Source organism: Abramis brama (genome assembly GCF_963993115.1).
Source record: "Abramis brama genome assembly, chromosome: 1".
Taxonomy (NCBI): domain Eukaryota; kingdom Metazoa; phylum Chordata; class Actinopteri; order Cypriniformes; family Leuciscidae; genus Abramis; species Abramis brama.
The window spans coordinates 54,461,753-54,484,972 of record NC_139963.1 but is presented as its reverse complement, the minus strand read 5'-3'; the positions used below and the strand labels follow the sequence as shown (position 1 = coordinate 54,484,972).

The following is a 23,220-nucleotide window of genomic DNA, read 5'->3' as shown; positions in this document are numbered from 1 at the left end:
GAAGAAAAATAGATAGTTTAATATGTGCTTATGCAAGCTTATGTTAACTCAGGACCAGTATGAATATGAGGGAATGGCTGAACTATAATGACAGACCATAGTCTTCAAGACGGCCTAGAACAAGAGGGGTATAAAAGGCTTTGTGTGCGGTTTCTCAGGTCGCGTTTCGGGTGAAGACTTGTACACATTTATGATATTTTTGCCTTTGGATTCCTTTTTGCCTTTGGATTATTCTGAATCTTTTTAAATAAAACGAAATCATATTGTGGTGATTCGTAAAACTTTTTAAACAAGTCTCAGGGTGATTTTTCCCTAGCAATATTTCATGATTACTAGCCACTTTCGTGTTACAGCTTTCTTGCTGGCTGCTAATAATATCTTTATAAGGTACTTGTCTTCAATAATGGTCAATCATCACTCAATTAATTACTTAATTAGATCATTAACTTTAACAATCTTGATTGTTAATTTAACATTCATATTTTAACACTTTAACACTCTTGTGTCTGGAGCCAAATAAACTCCCAGGAGAGTTCATTTAACACTGGAGTTTTTGCTGTGTTTAATATTTATCAGTATTTAATATCAGTAAATTGACTTACAAAATGTTTATTTCCTTTTTTCAAGGCTACTCAAATATAGTGATAAGTTAAAATATACCTTAAATGATTAAGGTATCATTATAAAACCTTAAAAAAAAACTTTAAAAAAAAAAAACTAAAATAAAATAAAAAATTACTTAGCAGAGGCTGTCTTTTGATATTGTACCTTAACCTTTAAAAGAAACGGTATATATTTGTACCTTTTAATGCTTGGGGACATATATGTACCTTTTTGACCCTCAAAAAGGTACATATATGTACCTTGGGGGACAGAAATGGACTCCTGCTGTACCCCTATTTCTGAGAGTGTATAGTGAAATATTAATATTAGCAAACACCCAGTGTATCTGAATCCTAGATTGAGCTGGTTAGAGGCTTCGCCGAGGCCCCTGAATCAACAGCTTTTTGTAAATTTGTTTTACGCTGTACAACTCTGTTTGGATGGTGAAAGATTGCTCTGGTTGCTTTTGTAACTGCCAACATGAACGTGGGAAAATCTAGATATTGCTTTGAGGTACATGCGGTGTTTCTGTGTCTGAGCTAAAAACCCTTTCCTGTGTTATGTACAATGTTAAAAAACATGTACTTTTCATTTAAACACAATTCCTCTGTGAAGACATCCTGCAAAACGTTAAGTTAGAGCACAACATGGAATCAGAGGCCTTCAGAAATATTAATAACACATCTGGACCTCAAACACAGAGTCACAGCGAGGATGAAGGAAAAGCTCAAAAGCAAAGTAAGCAGAAAGTTCAAATGGTGTTAGAAGAGATGAGAAATTTTACAATTTCATTAATTATGTGATAAATGTGTCTACAGTTTTGCATTTACATGAAATGTATTATCAGAATAATTGTCCTGTTGTCAAGTCAAGTCATCTTTATTTATACACCACTTTTTACAACACATATTGTTTCAAAGCAGCTTTACAGTGATAACATGAAAATAATGCAACAAAGTTTGTTTCTAGAAGAAAACAGCGTCACAGTCCAGCTTAAGTAAATTCAGTGATGATTAATTTTAGTTGTAAAAAATATTTAGTTCACACACACACACACACACACACACACACACACACACACATATATATATATATATATATATATATATATAAAACTCAGTTCAGTTATCATATAATGGTGTCAATTCAGGCAGATCAATAATATTGTTGAATATTATATTACATTTCCCCGACTAAGCAAAAAAGGCGACAATGGCAAAGAACCAAAACTCCATCAGAGACAGAATGGAGAAAAAAAAAACAGGCTCCTTTACCATATGTTCTTGTTAGCATATTTTTTAACAAATAGCAATTTCAGATGTTTGCCATAAAAAAAAAAAAACTTAGACTTTAAAAAAGCCCTCTCATTTACATACAAAGGGTTGACTTGAGAATTTTTATTTAATAAGAATTAAATTAAGTTTGTTATATATATTTTTAAAGCAGCTTTACAGAAAATGTTTGTGGGATGGAGAGACCTTGAAATTGTCTTTCATCGCTATTTTAACTGTGTTCTTACTGTTCTTAAAAATTTTACCATATTTACGTGGGCTTTGCTGTTTCATATTTCCTGTTTTAGCTGAGTGGGTGTGGCCCTAAGGAGAGCACATCATCTTGTCTATATAGTTATTTGTCACATGAGGCAAGAGTTAATCTTAAAAATGGTATGCTCCAATTAGTAAGATGGAAAATGTGTGTATTTCAGGCAGCCGCCACTAGTGGAAGAGAGCACTGGAGGATGGATCTTGGCTTTAGAGTGATGATGTTGAACAAGGTTATTGGAGCAGTGTCTGAGTGCAGTGAAACTCCAGCCTCAATTGTTGAAGAGGGGAGTTGGTGCTGTTTTGGTACCTAGCAGATCTTTTCGCCACGGATTGCTCTGAGAATTAATCGGTCAAGCACTTGTAAACAATCCACAAAAACAAGAGACAAGGGAGAGTGCTCAGACATGCAGTGTGACAACTACAAAACCTCGATGAGAAATGACAGAGAGAACATGGTATAAGTAGGCTGAGACAAACAATGTAATGATAAACCGGTGAATGCAATAATTCATGATGAGTCTGACTAAAGAATTATGGGGACTGATGTTCATGGCTGAGTGGCAAAGGTCAGAGAAGGAGTGCCCTCTAGTGGGCAACTTGAGCACACCAGCTGGTGACTGGGACACTTTTCAACAGTTCTTATTAATAACCTTATATCCGCACTTAAACATATTTATTTGCACATTCGCTAAAATAAACAAGTTTTTTGGACGCCTGTATCACTTCCGTATTTACATCTTGGTGTGATTGTCCTTGTGACCTCTTGGGTCACATCAGAGGAGACACTGTCCAAGTAATGTCTCTGTTTCAGAAATGTTTTGTTCAAGATCATACAAATCATGCAGTTATCCAACATTAATTAATTTTAGGCAGAAACAATGAGTTCATTAAGCAATGATTAAGAAGTGAATTGTTATTAACAGATATTTGTGTGTTTGGCAGGAGGAAGCAGATGTTTGGTGCTGATAACCGTGAGTCTCTGGCTGGTTTGTTTTGTTCTAATGATCATCATCATGCTGCAGCACTTCATGATCACAGCAGAGAGAGAAGAGATGAAGAATTACAAGAACGCAGCTGGTCAAATTAGATACTGCATAAGTGGTAATTACACTGGATGTAGAGAGCAATGTTGCATCTTTGAGTGATCAGCTAGAGAAGACAGCTTTCAAACATGGTTAATACGAATCCATTTCAGTGTCAGCAGTGTCCCACATAGCAATTTTTTTCTGGCCCAGCTCCGGGCCACACTATCACATTTCCCTCGGCCCAAGTACCGCAAAGAATGACGGCCCTGAAGTGGCCCAGAACTGGATTAAAGACAAGGGTCACACATGGGCCATAACTGGCCCGAATCTCAGCCAGTTAGTCACCCTTAACTGGCCCTGAACTGGGCCAAAACAGGTTTTATTATTGGTACCAATTCTCAGCCATAAGTTAACCATATCAACGCCACCCTTTAACCAGAAACCCCAAAACTGAGCCATAACCCAGCCTAATCTTACCCAAACCATGTGAACAAATAAGGCACAAGAAAAGTCAATTCTCAAAAATAGTTTATTTAACAATAGGCACAAGCCAATAATAATAAATTATTATTATTTTCTATTTTTTTTAGAACATTCAAAGCTTAACATCTTATTACCACCTCACAGTGCATTTAATTTCAAAATGTTCTGGTCTGTCTTAAACAGTAGTTTACTTATTGTAGTAACGCACAAGGCAAAAAAAAAAAAAAAAACATTTTTCAATTCTAACTAAATGAATCTATCAATGAATCTAGCACTGAAATTTAAACATATTATAATGTAATTTTACTCTCAACAAACATAAAGCAAATTTAAAAAAATTACTTAAAACAAATTTGCACATAAGAATGTTTGTATGTGTGAGGGAGAGAGTGATGCTATCCTCAGGAAGTGAAGTACAGCTCTGCAGCCCCTCTTTTCTGTGTCGGCCCAGATCCGGCCCACATCTGGACCGTGTGAAATCCACATGAACCATATTTGGGCCAGAACTGGGCTGAAACCATAGATAGTAAACGGCTGAAACTATGTTGCTGTTTCAGGAGCTGAAGCCATCTTTGTATTGTTGCTTCTTTCTCCTGATCAGTGGCATGTGTCAGACGATTTTTTCCTCACAGCAGCTAAAAGACAAAATACTAAATTAATAAATACATATACAAATATTCATCCACCAACTGTAAATAAATTTAGGTAACAAATTAAAATAAGGTTGCTTCGGTTACATTTTATACAGGAAATGATTGCTTATAATGTGGCACTATTGAATGACCCGCAGGCCGGTCAAAAGCACCCCGGTCGCGTCAGTCTGTACTCGCATTCTCAAGTTCAGGGTAGTGAATCAGCAAACATAGGCAAAAGTTCATAGGCAACAAATTCAGGTATTTAAAAAAGCTCCAAAAAAGAGATGTTCTTCTATTTTTTAAAGATTGCCATTACATAACCTGCCAAAATAACCTTCGTACCCGCCACTGTCGATTTTTAATCGAGGTTAAGGTTAAATAAAAATACTAAAAAAAATAAGAGAGCTGTAAACACATCGCAGGCTTGATCTGTTGCGGCATGAGTGCAAAAGAGAACCCATGTGGTTGCATATCTGCTGTATGTATTGCATTTAATGTTAGGTCGTACACAATATATAGACTGTAAAAAAAATAGGGTCGTGCACAAAATAGCTTCACTTACCTGAACAGCGGGTCGGTTTGTCAGACGTCTTCTTCACCCTTCAGCGGGAGAAATTTCAAACGACGCATCACGTGAACCTCATCCACCAACCAGAAAGCTGCTGTTACCGTGGAGATCGCACAAAATAAACAATAGTTCACTGCACAGTTAACTGTACATATTTATGCAACTGTGTGTGTATATATATATATATATATATATATATATGTAACCAGGTCAAAAGGTACTAAAGTCAATCACTGGACTGGTTATCAAAGCCCTGGGTTAAGTGAACTGCACATATAAAATGTATTAGTGCATTTCTCATCCATGGATGGAATGTTACACTGGCCCTTTAAGAAACGTCACTGTCTGGAAGTGTCGCGAGAGTGGTCTTTGAGCAGCGCGTTTTCCCAACGTGGTTTGGATGATGCTCATGTGGACGCTGTGTCGAATCAAGGCCAAAAAAGTCGACGATATAACAAAAATAGTGAGAAATATGCACTTTTAGTAGTTTGTGAAGTCCTCCTCAGTGTTTGCTTGGCCGGATGGCTGTGTATTGTGTTGATTGGTGGTAATTGGTGGTGATTTCTGTCGAGACGCATCTCTGTGTGGGGAAATCCCAACAACACAATTCTCTAGAAGCGTAAGTGATGAACTATCATCAATACCAGCGTAATGTGAAGATTATTTTGTGTATAATTTGATGTGAACCATTGTTTTTGATTTGTGGTAATTTTGTCTTATTAAGAGGGGAGAAGAGTGCTCTGTGTAGGCCCTCAGTGTGTTACTGGGGTGAGCGTGAAACATCAGAGTGAGTGTTGTTCACTTTAATTGATTTCCAAGAAGTGTTTATTAGTTTTGTGTTCCAAATATTGAGGAAGAGTGATGTATTGTTTATTTTACTGTCTGCAGGGGAAAATCGAGTGCGTCATTCACTGTGAAAACGTTTACAGGTTATAGAGTGGTGATGAAAAGTAAGTTTGAATATCATTCATTTCATTTTTTAAGTTGTACAAGTGTTTATTTGCTGATGTAAGACTAAGTGTTAAATTGTTTAATCATTTTTTGAAAGGGATTGCAAATACTCAAAAATGTAACTTCTAATTTCATTGCCATGTATTTTGCATGTAACATAAGTAGCCTTTTCTTGGTCCTCTGTGCTGACAAATGTTATAATTATTTGTGCATTTGTTTTCTAGAATGAGAGGCTGCTACTGTTGTCTATGTTAGCTAGCCTAGTTTTTGTGATTGATACATTTAACGTTGTGACTGAGAACAAGAGAGATAGAGAGACTCATTTTGATGTGAGAAGCAAACTTTATTGATTTCAATCACTTTACACAAACCTTTCTACGCTAAGTTCCCGAAATGTTGCTTAATTAACGCTGCGCTGTTTCAAGTGCAGTCTGGAATAAAATACCCCTTTATATACTTTTCATTCTGTGTCCGGTGTTGTCACACTCTCACATACCGGGCTACATATATATATATATATATATAGGAAGTTTTTAACATGATTTTGTGGTTCTTAAACTAAAGAGTATGGAAAACTTTAGACTATTTTGTATGTGAATTAAGTTTTTTTATTAGAAATTCATAAAAACAAATTAAAATAAATAATTTAAAAACATGTAACTCAGTTGTCATGTTAGGAAAATGTATATTTTGTTCAGGTCAAATGGATTTGGGAATTTTTAAATGATTATTGAATTTTGTGAACACTGCTGAAAACTAAATGCTATATTTATAATTATTTATAATTTTTTCTGGACATAGCTTTTTTCACTGACTCATAAGTCAATTCATATTATTATTGTTATTAATTATTAAAATCATTTCATCTCTTTCGTAGTTTTGATAACTGCACTATCCATGGACAACACTTTAAACTGTTTTATTTCTCCCGTGAAAAAGTGTGGTGGTGGGGGGGACAATCCTTGAATATAATAGTAGCGGCCTAAATACTTATAATTGTCCCGTACACAAAGTATGGCCCATAATCGCTACACTGATCTGGGCCACACACCTCCCATCCACAATCGACCCAAATGTTGTCTGCCGTCATGCAGTGCCATCATTGCCACACATGGCCCACAGTTGGCTGACATGATGCATGCCAGTGCCGGCAACAGGCCAGCAGTGCCATGATGAGGCCACATTTGGGCCAAGTCTGTTTGCTATGTGGGGTCTTTTCCTAGTTTTCTTTATCGTTGCTGTTTTAAAAAGTGTGTGTGTTTCTTTTAGGAACTGTGATTGCTTTAGATGGGTTTTTCACCACCATGGGAAGTAAGAACTGGTCTGACAGCAGACAGTTTTGCAGAGATAATGGTGGAGATCTGGTCATTATCAAGAGTGAAGAGAAGCAGGTGAGTTTGTACGGGTGAGTGTCTGTTAATGAATGAGAGGAATCACACTTATTCCCCAGTCAACACATTGATCTCGCAGTGATCTCTCCATATGATCACAATGTGAGTCACAGTGAGCTAAAAGTGTAACCTAACAGTGCACTCACTGTGTGCTCATATTATGGCCACAATGTGAGCTCATCCAGTGTTTGCTTTAGTTGGTCAGTTTGACTCGATATTTTAATGTTAGTTTTTCTCGGGCAGCTGGAACTGTTTGTTATGGCAAGAACAGTAAGAGAAAATGTGATCAGATGATGTCAGCTACTTGATAATGATGATGTAACCTTTCTTTCTTTTTTTCTGTTTAGATTAGCCACAAATGAGGGTTTACCACTAAAACCAAATAAAGTGATTTATGAACTTCAGCAAACTTTCTTTCCTTTTTTAAAAAAAAATCTCATTAACTTGCTTCAGTGTTACTTATAACACTCTGAGTGTGGACTCATATAAACACTGAGCAGTGTTAATTGAACACTGGGGATTTTACGGTGTAGGTTGCTCTGCTTTAGCGTAGACCATTCAGACTGACAGATGAACAAAACTCCTTAGAGGAATCCAATGAGAGGGCAAATTTACACCGAACAGAGTTCGACTGAACACAGCCAACCTTAGGCATGTATCCAAACTCACCAAAGGCAACAAAGTGATGAAAAAGTAAAAGTAGGACTTTTTTAATAACCAGTTCAGGGTAGCCATTAAAACCATGTGTTCTCTCTACCCAAACTGAACTACTTCTTCAGGCAAGCACTCACCTTATATACAAACCCTGTGATCTAACGAGCGCCCTCTAGTGGATCGTAGCATTACTAGACATGGAATTGTTATCCCTTTTTGGATATGGAAAACTGTGACAGATATTTCACTCTGTTACAATGGTAAAAATATAATCATCATGTAGTACTCTGATCAATTGATCTATTCTAGACCATCACATATGTTATTATTTCATATAATTGATTATAGTAATGTTTCTACAGCATGACATCCAACAGCATTTAAATAAGAAAAACTGTATGATAATAAAAAAAAACTAACTAAACACTGTGAACTACTGTTTCACGTAGACACGCACAAACTTTTTTTTTTTTTTTTTTTTGCAGCATGAAGCATATCACCGTTATTGAGATTCACGCGCTGTTTCTTGAGGTTTTGTGTTTGTAACTGTAAGGGTTAAAAATGTATTGTACATTTGTATATTTTGTTTTTATTATATTAAATATTCAAAGATGTTTTGATTAAAATGCTGTAAGATCTCATGCTTTATAAATCCAGGACTTTTATGCTCATGCAAAATTGATACCAGAGAAAAACTAACTCAAATAGTCAAGGCCAAAGAGTCCAACTAAACAAACACTGATCACCATAATGGTGACCAAACCAAACTATTACTTTCAAACGACATCTAAACCTCTTTTAAGAGGTTCAGTCCTGTGTCTGCTGGGAAACTTTGCGCTAAAACTTTATAAGAATGTTAGGGGATAATGTTCTATCAATGTTATCACTAAACATGTTTAAAATGTTTTTAGAGAGTGTTATCCTTCCTTTTAGGAGAACATTCTGGAACCAAAAATAAAATTATCTACAGAAACCACATAATGCTCTCAAAACATTCATAGAACTATAACATTTCTAGCTGGGATGAGCTCACGTCGAGATCATCGTATGAGCACACAGTGAGTGCACTGTGAGTTACACTTTTAGTTCACTATGAACTCATGGTGGCCACATGGTGAGATCAATGTGAGAGCAAAGTGTTGACTGGTCATGTTTTTATTCACACACAGATGCTTGTATCTTCATTTGTCGTGGAGAGGATAGGTTTCCCTGTGTGGATTGGTTTGTCTGACACAGAGAGTGAGGGCAAAATGAAATGGGTGGATGATTCAAAACTGAATAAAGGGTAAGTGCTGAAACATTCACAAAAAACACATAGTAATTTTTTTCAGTCTCATTTTAAAAAAGAGACCATCAAAACCTTCAGAAAACAGCTGAAGACACAAGACTCTTCCAACATCTCTGTTCTTTTATTCTTCTTTCTGTACTTCTTTAGTTTATTCTTGAGTATTGTTGACTCATGAATTTGGGGTTGTGAATAACTGAAAATCTAATACATGTTATTCAGGTTTTGGAGGAAAGGTGAGCCGAGTAACAATGGTGGAATTGAGGACTGTGTTGTAATGAATCCACGACTTGACCTGTTAAACTGGAATGATATCCCATGCTCAGAGCACAGCAAAGTTCTTTGTGAATAAAAGGGTTCGTCTTATCTTGTCATGCATTTACTTTTATTATTTTAAGGCATAAAATTGCAAAGTCATTAAGATTCCTGCCTTTTAAATCCCTGTAAGCTCATTTAATCATAAACTGCTTTCATGATGTCCATTTCATTTTTATAATTTACTGTATGTTCTTATATTATGGATATTGATATCACACACTTCTGATGTGTTCATGTTAATACCTTCTCATTCTGTTTGTTATCATGTATTTCCTTTGTTATCAAGTCATTGGTCTGAAGTGTTCAGCGGTGGACGAAGCTCACAAATCATGTACTTGATTAGATACCCAATAAAACATTACTTCAATAAAAATATAAAGAACTCTTTTCTGAATTTACTTGAGTAAAAGTACATTTAATTAGCCTGACGTCGTCATACTCAGATTCTAGTCAGAATGTGAGTCTGAAACTGCTCCATTGAGCTGTGATTATGGGGCGTGTTTCAACCGAACCAGGAATGAAAATGCCTCTGCACTCAATTGGATAGACCTTCAACCAATCAGAGCAACGGAGTAAGTGACGTATGTTCTTCATTCATCTTTCCGATCAACAAATGCCTTGATCGCGGTTCTCTGTTCCTCTTATAAAATTAATGCGCTGTCGTTATCTTCTATAACAGACGCAATGGTGGAATCTACACATGATGTTTCATAAACAAAGTTCGGGAGGAGCACGTTCAAATAATCAATCCAATCAACTTGTCATGAAACAATTACCATGTCTACCCTATCAGCATGAGAGGAAGCATATATTTATTCACTCTGTCAACTCACCTAACATTCCTTGACAGTTTTCAGCATCCCCCCACTCACTCTCGGCTTGTTCTTCCACAGCCTGGAATACGGGGGGAGTACTTTGGGTTCGGGCCAAATACCGAGCCCGTCCTCTCCTCGGACATCACGCCAAATATGCATTTATTCTATCTGACTTATTTGTAAGTGTGAACTCGTGAAATCTCAATTCTCCAGCGTCAGCCGTCTTTGTTGTAAACAAATTCAACCCAAGCGCTCTGTGGTGATGTGGATGATTACGTTACCGTTGCTCATCTGTCCATCATCGTATAAACCCCGCCCTGACAATTTGATTGGTCCGAACAGCTCTGGTTCGGGCATAATAGCTCCACAACGGATCGAGTCCAGACCCGAACTTCCCAACCTAATAATGTTGTTTAAGACTTAAAATTTCATGTTTTAATATAATTATTTAATATTATGTATCTGTATTATTATTCTTTATTAATATTCATAATTAGTTGTATTATCTTATGAAGTTTAAAATGCATGAGTTAGACTATAGATTGCATGGACAGATGTTTTTAAGGAACATGTTTTAGACACAAGGAGGGTTAGCCTGGTAATACCAAACTCTGCTACTTCACTTTGCTTCGTAGACAGAGTCTGGAATGGCACAATTGAAAAGCGTTTTCTTTCTCGCGGGGGGGCGCTTGTCTGAAGTTTAAAATCATTGGTTACCCATAAGCCAATCACATGACGTTTGGTTATGGCGTGTGTTATGCGCATGCTCAGCCGCATCTAACTTCCACTGTAAATACATGTATGATGCGAAAACAAAACCATCGAGCGAAATACCGGAGTAAACATGGCTGTGAACGACTTTTGCAGATTATGTGAAGTAAATCTACGCATCCACGGTACAATCACCATCTACGTCACGGCTCTCAGCCCGCCCTCTGTTCGTTGATTGGCCCGGCCGTCCGAAGGCCGATGGAAAACTGAAAGATAAGCTGCTATCTCAGACTGACTACAGAAGCGAAATGAAATTGAGCGGAAGTAGGAAGTCTGACGTAGTCAGGCTAAAGGAGGGTAGCTGAGAGGGTTATATATTCTGCTTAAAGGTACAGCACATTCAATTATATTTTTCTAATCAAACCATTTTTGGAACGATAATGTTACAGGAGAACGCATGAACAGAAACGTTAAAGGTAACACTCGCACACCACATCGCACATCAAAGAATGAACTTACAATTGAACTGAGATTTACCAACTTGCTTCTCCTTCACTCCTCCTCCTTTCGCGTGCAGGAGACAGATGTAATGCTGCTGCGAATGTGACGCGAAATGTCACGTGAACAAGCAAATCCACAAAGAAAGAATAATAAATAAAAAAGTACGCTATTAAATTAGATAGTTTTAATTTGGAAAACATTTAGATATGTCTAAGTCAAATTGCCATCTCATCAATTTGATATTTTTAAGACTTTTTATGGATCCGCGGAAACCCTGAGTGTGATTCCCGATTCTGATCATATGTGTTGGCAACAAGTACAGACCATGTGTTTCAAATGTGTTGTTGCATAATTGTTTATGTAGTCAGTGTAACTGGAAGTAATTTAGATTCGTACCAGCCGAGAGAGTGAATGGCTGTGAACAAGACTGTGATTTCCGAATTTGATCACTGCTGTTCTATGTTTTGTCAACAGAAATCTATCCTTAAGCGTGAAATTATGTCCATCATGAGTTGAACACAACACAACACAGAGACAATCCTGTTACACCCGGAGTCTGAACACAGCCTAATCAAGACAAGTCACAGCGTTACAGTGATAAACAGGCAAATAATGACTCAGTGTTGCAAAAAGAGATCAATTCTACTCTTAACCAACCCAAATTATTTCTTTTTTTTTTAACTCATCTCATTAGTTTTCACTTTTTTAACAATTTTTTTGTATTTGCTTTGAGTAATTATTGGTTAAATGTTGTAATTAATATATTGTTATATTTTTATATTTTATCAACAACTTTTACTCTCTGCTGATTGTATTACCGTCAGGAAAATGTAATTTTATAAATCTGGTTTGAAAGCCATGAAGTACGTTTGCTTTTTGGGCAGCTCTTATGTTGGCGCTAGCTTGGTCAACATCAGCGAATGCTGTCTGTCAAATTAATGTAATTCAAACTAACAATAAAAATGTAATATGAACAAAACGAATATGAACATATTCACTGGTAAAGGTGAAGGGGAGTAGCTTGAAGATGTCATATTTATACTCTAGAGTAGACCAACTCACTTTCTGGAGGTATACTGCCCCCATCTGGTATGGAATGTGGAGTATGAATTTATTTTTTTGACAGAAGGCACCTTTAAATGTATTAATAAAGCTCAGTTTTACTCCACACATATGACTAAAATTGAATGAGACGGCTCTTTGTCTACATTAGTATATCTTTTGTTTGATGTGTTTGTTTATGATGTTTTGTCGTTTAGAACTTGGCGCTTCCCAGCTAACACAGTACGTTGTGACGACGTCGTCAGTTAGTCGTCATTTGGTCAGCGTGACATTACTTTATGACAATGTTGTGAGGACGTCGTGGTAAAGTTCCATTTTTTAGAATCTTGGCTAACGTTCCAGAAACGTTGTGGGCACGTCCTCAAAAGACGTTGCTAGTTTATCCCATGGAGAACGTTGTGAGGACGTCGTGGTAAAGTTCCATTTTTTAGAATCTTGGGTAACGTTCCAGAGACGTTGTGGGCACGTCCTCAAAAGACATTGCTAGTTTATCCCATGGAGAACGTTGTGAGGACGTCGTGGTAAAGTTCCATTTTTTAGAATCTTGGGTAACGTTCCAGAAAGGTTGTGGGCACGTCCTCAAAAGACGTCGCTAGTTTATCCCATGGAGAACGTTGTGAGGACGTCGTGGTAAAGTTCCATTTTTTCCCATCTGGTCCGCAGATAACTTTCCAGAAAATTGCATTACAAGTACTATCGTAGTAGTTATACAACGTTATATATATATATATATATATATATATATATATATATATATATATATATATATATATATATATGTATTTTTTATTATTATTATTAAGGAGGTTGAGTGTTAGTAAAAACAACAATACAAAATCTTAAATAAAAGTGACACTTGACGTGGAGTGGCGGCATTTTGCACATATGAGCGGGTCGAGCTTCAAAATGAGTTTTAAATTCATGAGATTTTATTAATGTAGCCTAATGTGTTAGATGTTTATTTATGTAAATGCTGCTTGGCTGATATGGGCCAGAGCCATAGAGAGAGAGAGTTGCGACAACGGAAGTTCAAAATGCTTAGTTGTCACGTGATTCGCGTAGACCTCAGATAGTTCCAGGAAGTGCTTCGGAATCAACTAGCATGCTTTAAAACACAAGTTTATTTGATTCAGATGTACTGATAATATACAATCTTATTCTTTAAACGTCTTACCTTTTAAAAGTGCATCACAAACGGTCTGTTCTACCGCGCTGTTGTTACTTCCGGGAACTATTGAGAGGCTCTACGAGCCGCCATTGCTGTAAAAAAAGCGTTCCATTGTTGTCAATGGAGTTGTCGCAACTCTCTCTCTATATGGCTCTGATATGGGCGTGCGCGTTGAACATGCGAGTCGCTTTCAAACCTATGTTTCAAACACTGGAGCGGTTGCCATGGAAACGGCGCAGGACCACTGCAACTGACAAAAAGCAGAAATCCATCTCTCGCTGTTGTTTTCACTACTTTCAGGTGAGTTTAATCTAAAATCACACAAATAATACAAACTACTGTTCTTTAATACAAACTACTGGCTTTTAATCACATCTTTATGTGTAGGTGAGATTTTTGGTTAGTTTTGTAAAGGATTTGCTGGCAGTTGAATGGGTGATTGGAAGTTGGCTAATTAATTTAACCAACTGATGTATTTGCTGTTAATCGATGACGTCACTTACTTGACTGGATAGTATTAGAAATATAATATAATATAATATAATATATATATATATATATATTAATATATATATAATATATATATAATATAAATGTTTTTTTGAGCATCAAATCATCATATTAGAATGATTTCTGAAGGATTATGTGACATTGAAGACTGATCTTCACTATTCACACAATTATGCTGAAAATGTAGCTTTGATCACAAGGAATAAATTACATTTTAACATATATTCTTATTCACATAGAAAACAGTTATTTAAATTGTAATAAAAGTTCACAATATTACAGTTTTTACTGTATTTTCGATCAAATAAATGCAGCCTTGGTGAGCATAAATGACTTTCAAAAGCATTAAAAGCTGTAGATTAGCAACATTAATAAAGTTCTCCTCTGTTTTAGCTGCCTAGAAGGACGATGAGGTGACAGTGCAGCCCGGGATAAGGAAGAGGAGGAGGAGGAGGAACACGTAAGTTAGACAATTTTCTTATACCTTTCTAACAAAAAGCTATAAACCTGACTACAATAGCATGGTACAATTTATTTTTCAGCTTCCAGTGAATATATAGAGCGAGACCCTCCGCCTATCCGACCCTGCCCTCCGCTGGTGGGGTAAGAAAGACACTCCTCCTCTTCTCCCACAGCTCTCCATCATCTCCCTCTGCCTCCTCAACACTGTCTGAAGGAGCGTTTACCACAGCTGGCCGAGCTGGGACACAGTCAGGAATGAGAGGTCTCAGATTCTCTCAGAAAGTCATCATGCTCATTTACTTGAACAGAAAACTCTTGATGTATATTTGGGTGGGTGAAATAATACTGGAGAGAATTATTTAAATTTTTTACATATCTTTACTCTTTACTAACAATATTTTTTTATTTGTAAGCTTCAGAGAAGCTCAAGGACTATAGATCTTTGGTAATATTTGCATTGTTCAGGTTTAGCTACTGGTAGTGAAGCACATTACCACCAGACATTTGTAGCAGGAGCCTCACAGGACACTCAGGAAACAATTTAACCTATTTCTGCAAATAAAATTAATAATAAAGAAACTGCTGAATCTTTTATTTTTTTTATGGTCTTTATTGTTTTTCCACCAAATTATAAAGAGTAGTATAAATAAGAGTATTGATTATTATTTAACTACACCCCTGATGATACAACACTTTTTTCAATAAAAAGAATATGTTTTAATAGTTGGTTACATTATTCATTGATTATGTTTTTTGATTAATTAATTGATGTTACATTTCTGCACTCATAACTTGTTAACACTTTACATGGTTAAAAATCGTTAATGTTCAAAATGTATTGGCTTAGTAATTGTACAAAGTAGCAGTGAATAAATTCTGATTAATAAATGAATACAGTGTGGTTTTTGGGCCATTTTCTATTTAGAATTTAATAGGGGTTTGTATTGGTTTCCATTACATATATGATCCCTAAATGTATTAACTGGAAACGATAGTACACAATTCCCTATTAGAATTTATAAGGTTTTACAGCAGATAATGAAATGTTTGAGTTTATCAGTTCTACGTGGATTTTGAGGTTATGGATCAAGCACATCTTAATTCCCAGGACTAAAGGTGAGAAGTATATTAAAAATAAATGTGGACGTTGTATTTTGGTCGTTAGGAAGTACCAGCCACGTTCCAGCGACGTACCACTATAACGTCACCACGACGAATACAGGAATCATAAAGTTACGTCGCTGGAACATTATTTGGCACGTCGCTGTGACTAATGTGGTCCTTTGAGGAAACGTCCTCGTAACATGCCAGTTTGGTCATCGAGACGTACTGGTCACGTTCTAGCGACGTACAGTTATAACGTCGCCACGACGATTATGGGAATCACAAAGTTACGTTGCTGGAACGTTATGTGGTACGTCGCTACGACGAATATGGTCCTTTGATGTTACGTCCTCGCAACATGCCAGTTTGGTCATTGAGACGTCCTCATCACATTCTTGCGACGTACCACTATAACGTCGCCACGACGATTATGGGAATCACAAAGTTACGTCGCTGGAACGTTATGTGGTACGTCGCTACGACGAATATGGTCCGGTCCGGTTACGTCTTCACAACGTAACTGTGTTAGCTGAGTTTTTGATGATCTGCCGTTGATCTCGGCTCGCAACGATGACGTCATAACTGGCGCGCGCATTAACTTAAGTCAGAGCGAGTCTTCTGAGGGGACGTGAGCAGGTCACAGTATATTTCGCGTATTTAAACTATTGTAAAACACATTTTACACAGTTTGTTTATGCAACAGTATAAGAGGTCGTTTCTGCCTCGTTTGAATCAGGTACAGCGCTGTTTGTGTGTTTGCAGACTTAAATTGTGTGTTTGCTGACTTAAACAATTGAATGAATTGTGTGTGTGTGTTCGTGTGAATGATTGTTTCGATGTTTGGAGTGATATGCTTCTGCTACTTTCGCGATCTGTGAGGAGAATGGATGCAAACCGATATCAAGTTTTTATTTATAATGTTGTTTCTCAGACGTTTATCTTTGGCAGAACTTTAACGTCATATGAATAAAAGTCAGAACATACTGCTAATTACTCAATACTGTTACGGCGTCCAGTGACATGCCCGTTATTCGGTCTCGAGCGCCGTCCCCTGAATACTGAGTATGCATACTTGGCCTAGTATGCATCATTTGTGCGCTGATGATCGATGCACCTGTTCGCAATGAACGCTGAGCTCTAGCGTATATCTGGCTCGTTAGCTCAGTGTTCCTTGCGAAGTATTGTTCCACCACTGTGTTGCATGTCTGAGCATTCTCTGGATTATTTATATAACCCATCTCTGATTACTGAAACCCCTGCTTGTTCTAACGACTTCGATTCTCGCTGCCAGCCCTGAACTAAGCCTGCCTGACCACTGAGAACGGACTGTACCAGCTACCCTGCCCTCATATCCCCTTAACCCTTTACCTTCACTCAAACCATTAATAAAACGTTGCACATGGATCCGTCTCAGTCTCCTGCTTCAAAACAGAATACTTCGCCAACTGAAGATCCAGCAACAATGTCCGTTCTATCTACTGCATTTAAAGCTCAAGCATCTCAACTCGCTACTCACCATCGTCAGTTGACCCATCTAACCTCGTTGACAGAGGAACTTGTGAAGGCAGTGCAGAGTTTACAGAAGCCCACGGAGGAAACCCCTGTGCAAGTCGCGCTAGTTCAAACGCCAGCCGCTGACTCTGCATCCTCCAGCACTCGTATTTCTCTTCCTGAAAAATATGAAGGGGATCCAGGTAAATGCAAGGGTTTCATGCTTCAGTGTTCCATGTATCTCGCCCGGCAGCCCGCTCAGCACGCTACGGACATGGACAAGATTACGTTTATCTGTTCTCTGCTCACGGGGCGGGCTTTGGAGTGGATTACCGCAGTCTGGAGGCCGGATGGAACCGCTTTCGCCTCTTATGCCGACTTCCTCGAGCGCTTCAAGGCCGTTTTCGAGCATTCTGTGGAGGGGAAGGGATCGGAAGACCGCCTACTGGAGCTCACCCAGGGGAAGTGTACCGCTGCTGATTACGCACTCAAGTTCCGCACTTATTCAGCGCAGACTGACTGGACTGATAGCGCCCTAAAGGTGGTGTATCGACGGGGACTCAACCACGACCTTCAAGCTGAGCTGGCCTGTCGCGATGAGGGGAGGAACCTGGATCAGTTCATTCACTTGTCCATTCAGATTGACAACCTCATACGATCAAGCCGTTCCGGCATCCGCTCCTCGACTTATACTCACCATATCTCCAGTCTGCACTCTCCGGGTCCCTTGGCATCGGAGGCCGGAGAGCCTATGCAAATTAACGCCACACGATTGACGGAGGAGGAGCGTGAACGCCGGAGGATGTTAAAGCTGTGCATGTACTGTGGAGGAGATGGACACTTCCGTTTGCACTGTCCCCAGCTATCCACACGCAAAGAAAAGACAACGGTGAGTCTAACTCTTGACAGTCTAAATCCTCTCTCCTGTGTTTCTGTGCCTCTTGAATTTACAAAGATTGATCAAATATTTTTTACTTCAGCACTGATCGATTCTGGGGCGGCGGGGAATTTTATGTCTCAAGAGTTTGCTCATAAACACAAGATATCTCTAATTCCCTTCACTTCTCCTCTCACAGTCGAAGCTGTTGACGGACGGCCCCTTGGCATGGGGCGCATCACTCATATGACGCAGGAACTGCGAATGCGCACCGGACTGCTGCACTGTGAAAATATTCAGTTTTACGTTCTTCAAGCCCCACATACTCCTGTCATACTGGGTCTTCCCTGGCTAAGGAAACATAATCCTCACCTGCAATGGTCCACGGGTCAGATCGTTCGCTGGGGTGAAGATTGCTTTTTCAAGTGTTTAAGCCAAGTGAAACCATTGTCCGTCCGAAGCATCTCAGCACTCAGTGAAAGCGCCGCTCTTTCTAGTCTCCCAGCGGAGTACAGCGATTTGCAGGAAGCGTTCAGCAAAGTTAAAGCCACCCAGTTACCTCCACATCGAGAGTACGACTGTGCCATTGAACTCATGCCCGGGTCCACGCCTCCCAGGGGACGCATTTTCCCCCTTTCACAGCCCGAGACGGAAGCCATGGAGAATTACATCCAGGAAGAGTTGGCCAAGGGTTTCATTCGTTCTTCCACCTCTCCTGTATCAGCTGGATTTTTCTTCGTTAAGAAAAAGGATGGAGGTCTACGCCCATGTATAGATTACAGAGCCCTTAACGACTGCACTGTGAAATTCCGCTATCCTCTGCCGTTAGTTCCCGCGGCACTCGAGCTCCTCCGCACAGCAAAGTATTTCACGAAACTGGATCTGCGCTCAGCTTATAACTTGGTTCGTATCCGTGAGGGAGATGAACCAAGTTATCAGCGTTCAGCTCAGCGTTCATTGCGAACAGGTGCATCGATCATCAGCGCACAAATGATGCATACTAGGCCAAGTATGCATACTCAGTATTCAGGGGACGGCGCTCGAGACCGAATAACGGGCATGTCACTGGACGCCGTAACAGAGCCCCCTCCCTGGGAGCGACTCCTGGCGCGAAAACCCTGACGGCGGCGAGGTCTGCCGCGGGGACGAGGAGCGGGTTTGTCTGGGTGATCATGATGAAATACTTGAACGAGCAAAGGATCCAGAATGTCTTTTGAGTCCACCCAGGAGCGTTCTTCAGGACCAAAGCCCTCCCATTCTACAAGATACTGTAAACGCCCGCCACGACGTCTAGAATCCAGCAGATGGCGCACACGGTACGCCTCTTCGCCCACTATCAGGATGGGCTGAGAACGGGGATCCTCAGACTCTACATTTCTGACTGTGGAAGGTGCAGTGGCTGGCTTCAATAGAGAAACATGAAATGTGGGAGCAATGCGGAGCTGACGGGGCAGGGCAAGGCGGAAAGACACTGGGGTAATTTGCCGTATAATCCTGTAGGGACCCATGAATTTAGGGCTGAGTTTCTTGCTGGGCAGATTGAGTCGGAAATCCCGAGTGGATAACCACACCCACTGACCGGGCTGATAGACGGGACCAGCACGGCGGTGACGATCAGCTTGTCTCTTAGTGCGATTGACGGCACGTAAAAGATGGGTGTGAGCTAGATTCCACGTCTCCTCACTGCGCCTCATCCAGTCATCCACAGCCGGTACATTAGAGGGCTCGCCGGACCAGGGGAACAGAGGTGGCTGATAACCAAGTACGCACTTGAAAGGCGTTTGACCCGTGGAGTGCTTACAAATGGAATTTTGAGCATATTCAGCCCACATGAGATACCGACTCCAATCCTCCTGGTGGAAATGACAGTAGGATCTCAAGAAACGAATAATCTCCTGATTGAGACGTTCAGCCTGCCCGTTAGACTGAGGGTGGTACCCAGATGTGAGGCTGACATTCACTTGAAGCATCCGGAAAAAGGCTGCCCAAACACGGGAGGTAAACTGTGGTCCGCGATCAGAGACAATGTCATCAGGTAAACCATAGAAACGGAAGACCAGATTACAGAGGTGCTCAGCAGTTTGCAGGGCTGTGGGCAGTTTAGGCAGAGGAATAAGACGACAGGCTTTTGAGAAGCGATCGACAACAGTAAGGATCATTGTATGTCCATCAGAAGGAGGGAGATCAGTAATGAAATCAACGGCTATGTGTGACCATGGGCGTTGGGGTACCGGTAGTGGCTGTAGAAGACCTGCAGGTAGGAGCCGTGAAGATTTTTGGGTATTGCAGTTCTGGCATTGCTGAACGAACTTAGTCGTGTCTTGAGGCAGTGTGGGCCACCAGTAACGGTTCCGGAGAATATGAATCGTAGCAGTAATGCCAGGGTGACCAGAGCTAGGCAGCGCATGGACGTGTTTAAGCACCTCCTCCCGGAGCGCTTCGGGCACAAACATTTTTCCTGGAGGACAGTCAGGCGGAGGTTCGGAGTTAGCGTTGGCTTGTTTAATTCAGTCTCAATATCCCACTGGATGGGACCGATGACCAGGTCAGGACGGAGAATGTTTTCGGGAGTCTGACTGGTGAGTTCAGAGTCGTACTGACGAGACAGGGAGTCAGCTTTCGTGTTCTTTGATCCAGGGCGATACGTCAAAGTAAACTGGAAACGAGAAAAGAACAAAGACCACCGGGCTTGGCGTGGGTTCAATCTCTTGGCAGTTCGCAGATATTCAAGATTTTTGTGGTCGGTAAACACAGTAAATGGATGAGAGGACCCCTCGAGCCAGTGCCGCCACTCTTCAAATGCAGATTTCATGGCCAGTAACTCACGGTCTCCGACGTCGTAATTCCGTTCTGCAGAGTTCAGTTTTCTGGAGTAGAATGCGCACGGATGCAATTTAGCGGGATTTCCTTGGCGCTGAGAGAGAACGGCGCCCAAGCCTGTACTGGAAGCATCAACTTCTACGATGAAGGGCAACTCTGGATTGGGGTGACGTAAGATCGGGGCAGTAGTGAAGCAGAATTTGAGCTGATTGAAAGCTTGAGTGGCGCTCTCAGTCCAGGGAAGGCGGGTGGTACCTTTACGCACCAGCGTATATCTGGCTCGTTAGCTCAGTGTTCCTTGCGAAGTATTGTTCCACCACTGTGTTGCATGTCTGAGCATTCTCTGGATGATTTATATAACCCATCTCTGATTACTGAAACCCCTGCTTGTTCTAACGACTCTGATTCTGTGCAGCCTGCCAAGTGAACCCCTGCCTGTGACCCGACTTCGATTTTCGCTGCCAGCCCTGAACTAAGCCTGCCTGACCACTGAGAACGGACTGTACCAGCTACCCTGCCCTCATATCCCCTTAACCCTTTACCTTCACTCAAACCATTAATAAAACGTTGCACATGGATCCGTCTCAGTCTCCTGCTTCAAAACAAATACTGAGTCTATATAATGTTTCTGCATATATTACTAGGCTACATCATGTTAATCATTTCATTAGTTAATTGCTCTGAATGTAGTTATTAGAAAGTGTAGTTATTTATTTTTTCATTCTTACTGTTATTTATAGTTAACATTACATTCTTTTCTATATTTCTTGACAGAAATCATCTTGTGTGTTAATGTAAGGAGGCAGAATGAAATAATATGGATAGAAATGTTAGCAATGGAAAGAGACAAAACAAATGCTTAAAATGTGTGAATTTCCACATTTGTGACATTGTGAGTGCAGTGTGAATGAGTGTGAATTTTTGTGTTGATGAGTTATGTAATATAATGGTTTACAAAGAGGCAACAATTTATATTTGTAAGGCTGGTATCGTCAACGATAGAATTTGAAGGATATCTGCTTCACTTACATAAATGCTTAAATGTATAAATTATTATTCTTTCCCCACAAAAAACTCAGTAACTGATTTATTGTTGATTTTGGACACAGAAATTCATGTTCAGTGAAACTCCCCCTACAACAATCCTGCCTTTAGTGACTGACTTCTTCAATAAATTCTGTAAATTCCCATCAGCTACAAGTGAAGACGAGCATCAGAGCATCAGGAAGAGCTGAAATCTGCAAAGACTGAGTTTATTAAAGAGGACAGTGAGAACATGAGTGATCCAGAACCCTGCAGAATGAAACACACTGAAGATCCTGAAGAACAAAGAGGTTGGTGTTTATTCCTCATTCATGATGCTGAAGGTTATAAAGCTTCAAGAAGATTTACATTTTGGTTTGTTGTATTAGGATAAATCTTTAAAGCTGTGCAATTATATAGCTGAAGCATCAAATAATCGGCTAAGGGACACTTTCTATGAACAACTGGGTACATTTTTTATTTTATTTTTCAACAAAATCAAACATATTTAATAGTTCTCCCAATAGAAACATGGGATTTGTGCATAATAATGATGTGAAAACTTGGATTTAGATTTATTGGCCAATATATCGGTTATTGGCTTTCACATATTAAGTATTATCAGTATCGACCAAAATTTTCATATCGGTGAATCCCTAGTCATTTTCACTGTGCTGTAAGTAAAATTAGTGTTAGCTTAGCTTGTCTTTATTTGAAAAAATATGAACACAAACTTGGATTACTAAGTGCCCTGTTGGTCCTTTCTAATCATAGTTTCTCAAAACAATTTCTTTATTTGTGAAGAATACTGTAATATGATTACAGAATCAAGAAGTTACAATCTAAAGTAAGTAAAATTTATTTTTTTATTATTATGGATACCCCTGTTATACCCCTATTATGGTTTTCTGAAAATTCCCTTTCATGTAGTGTGTAATACAGCTGTCTGTGTTTATATAACGGTTCTGCAAAGTTGTAAAGTCGAAAGTGCATGATAAAGATATTGTCTCCCAAAGGACAGAATCGGCGAGTCGTTAGGGATCAGAATCTTATTTTGTAACGTCTTGACGTCAAAGGGTAACACATTTGCAAATGCCTGCCTATGTTCTGCGTTCCCCGCCCGTGAAGCAAACAATGTTTGACCCGCCCTCAAAATACTGTAGCTAGTTTGTGTTCGATGCATGTAGAAGACAGTTTCTGCTCTGCAAAACCAATCCTC

General features: G+C 39.5%; 1 protein-coding gene and 1 long non-coding RNA gene across 3 annotated transcripts; both read left to right on the top strand.

Annotated features, from left to right (window-relative positions):
* Positions 1-1,214: 1,214 nt before the first annotated feature.
* LOC311067182 (C-type lectin domain family 4 member D-like) lies at positions 1,215-9,843 on the top strand. 2 transcript variants are annotated; one of them, XM_084088854.1, is made up of 5 exons: positions 1,215-1,341; positions 3,090-3,248; positions 7,079-7,200; positions 9,024-9,139; positions 9,362-9,843. In XM_084088854.1, exons 1-5 carry the CDS (start codon positions 1,251-1,253, stop codon positions 9,489-9,491), a joined length of 618 nt encoding a protein of 205 aa, XP_083944980.1. In that variant the 5' UTR covers positions 1,215-1,250; the 3' UTR covers positions 9,492-9,843. The 2 variants fall into 2 exon arrangements, with proteins under 2 accessions (XP_083944980.1, XP_083944981.1); XM_084088855.1 differs by lacking the exon at positions 3,090-3,248.
* A 3,754-nt stretch (positions 9,844-13,597) lies between these two features.
* Positions 13,598-15,576, top strand: LOC311067953. The gene is made up of 3 exons (XR_014603309.1): positions 13,598-14,014; positions 14,618-14,684; positions 14,767-15,576. It is a non-coding gene; the product is annotated as an uncharacterized lncRNA (long non-coding RNA).
* Positions 15,577-23,220: the final 7,644 nt, after the last annotated feature.

Excerpts from the sequence above, each read along its gene's own strand:
- LOC311067182 (XM_084088854.1), top strand. The coding sequence starts at position 1,251 with ATGGAATCAGAGGCCTTCAGAAATATTAATAACACATCTGGACCTCAA. Across the intron at positions 3,249-7,078 it reads AATTAGATACTGCATAAGTG|GAACTGTGATTGCTTTAGAT; the intron begins GTAATTACACTG and ends TGTTTCTTTTAG. Across the intron at positions 7,201-9,023 it reads TCAAGAGTGAAGAGAAGCAG|ATGCTTGTATCTTCATTTGT; the intron begins GTGAGTTTGTAC and ends ATTCACACACAG.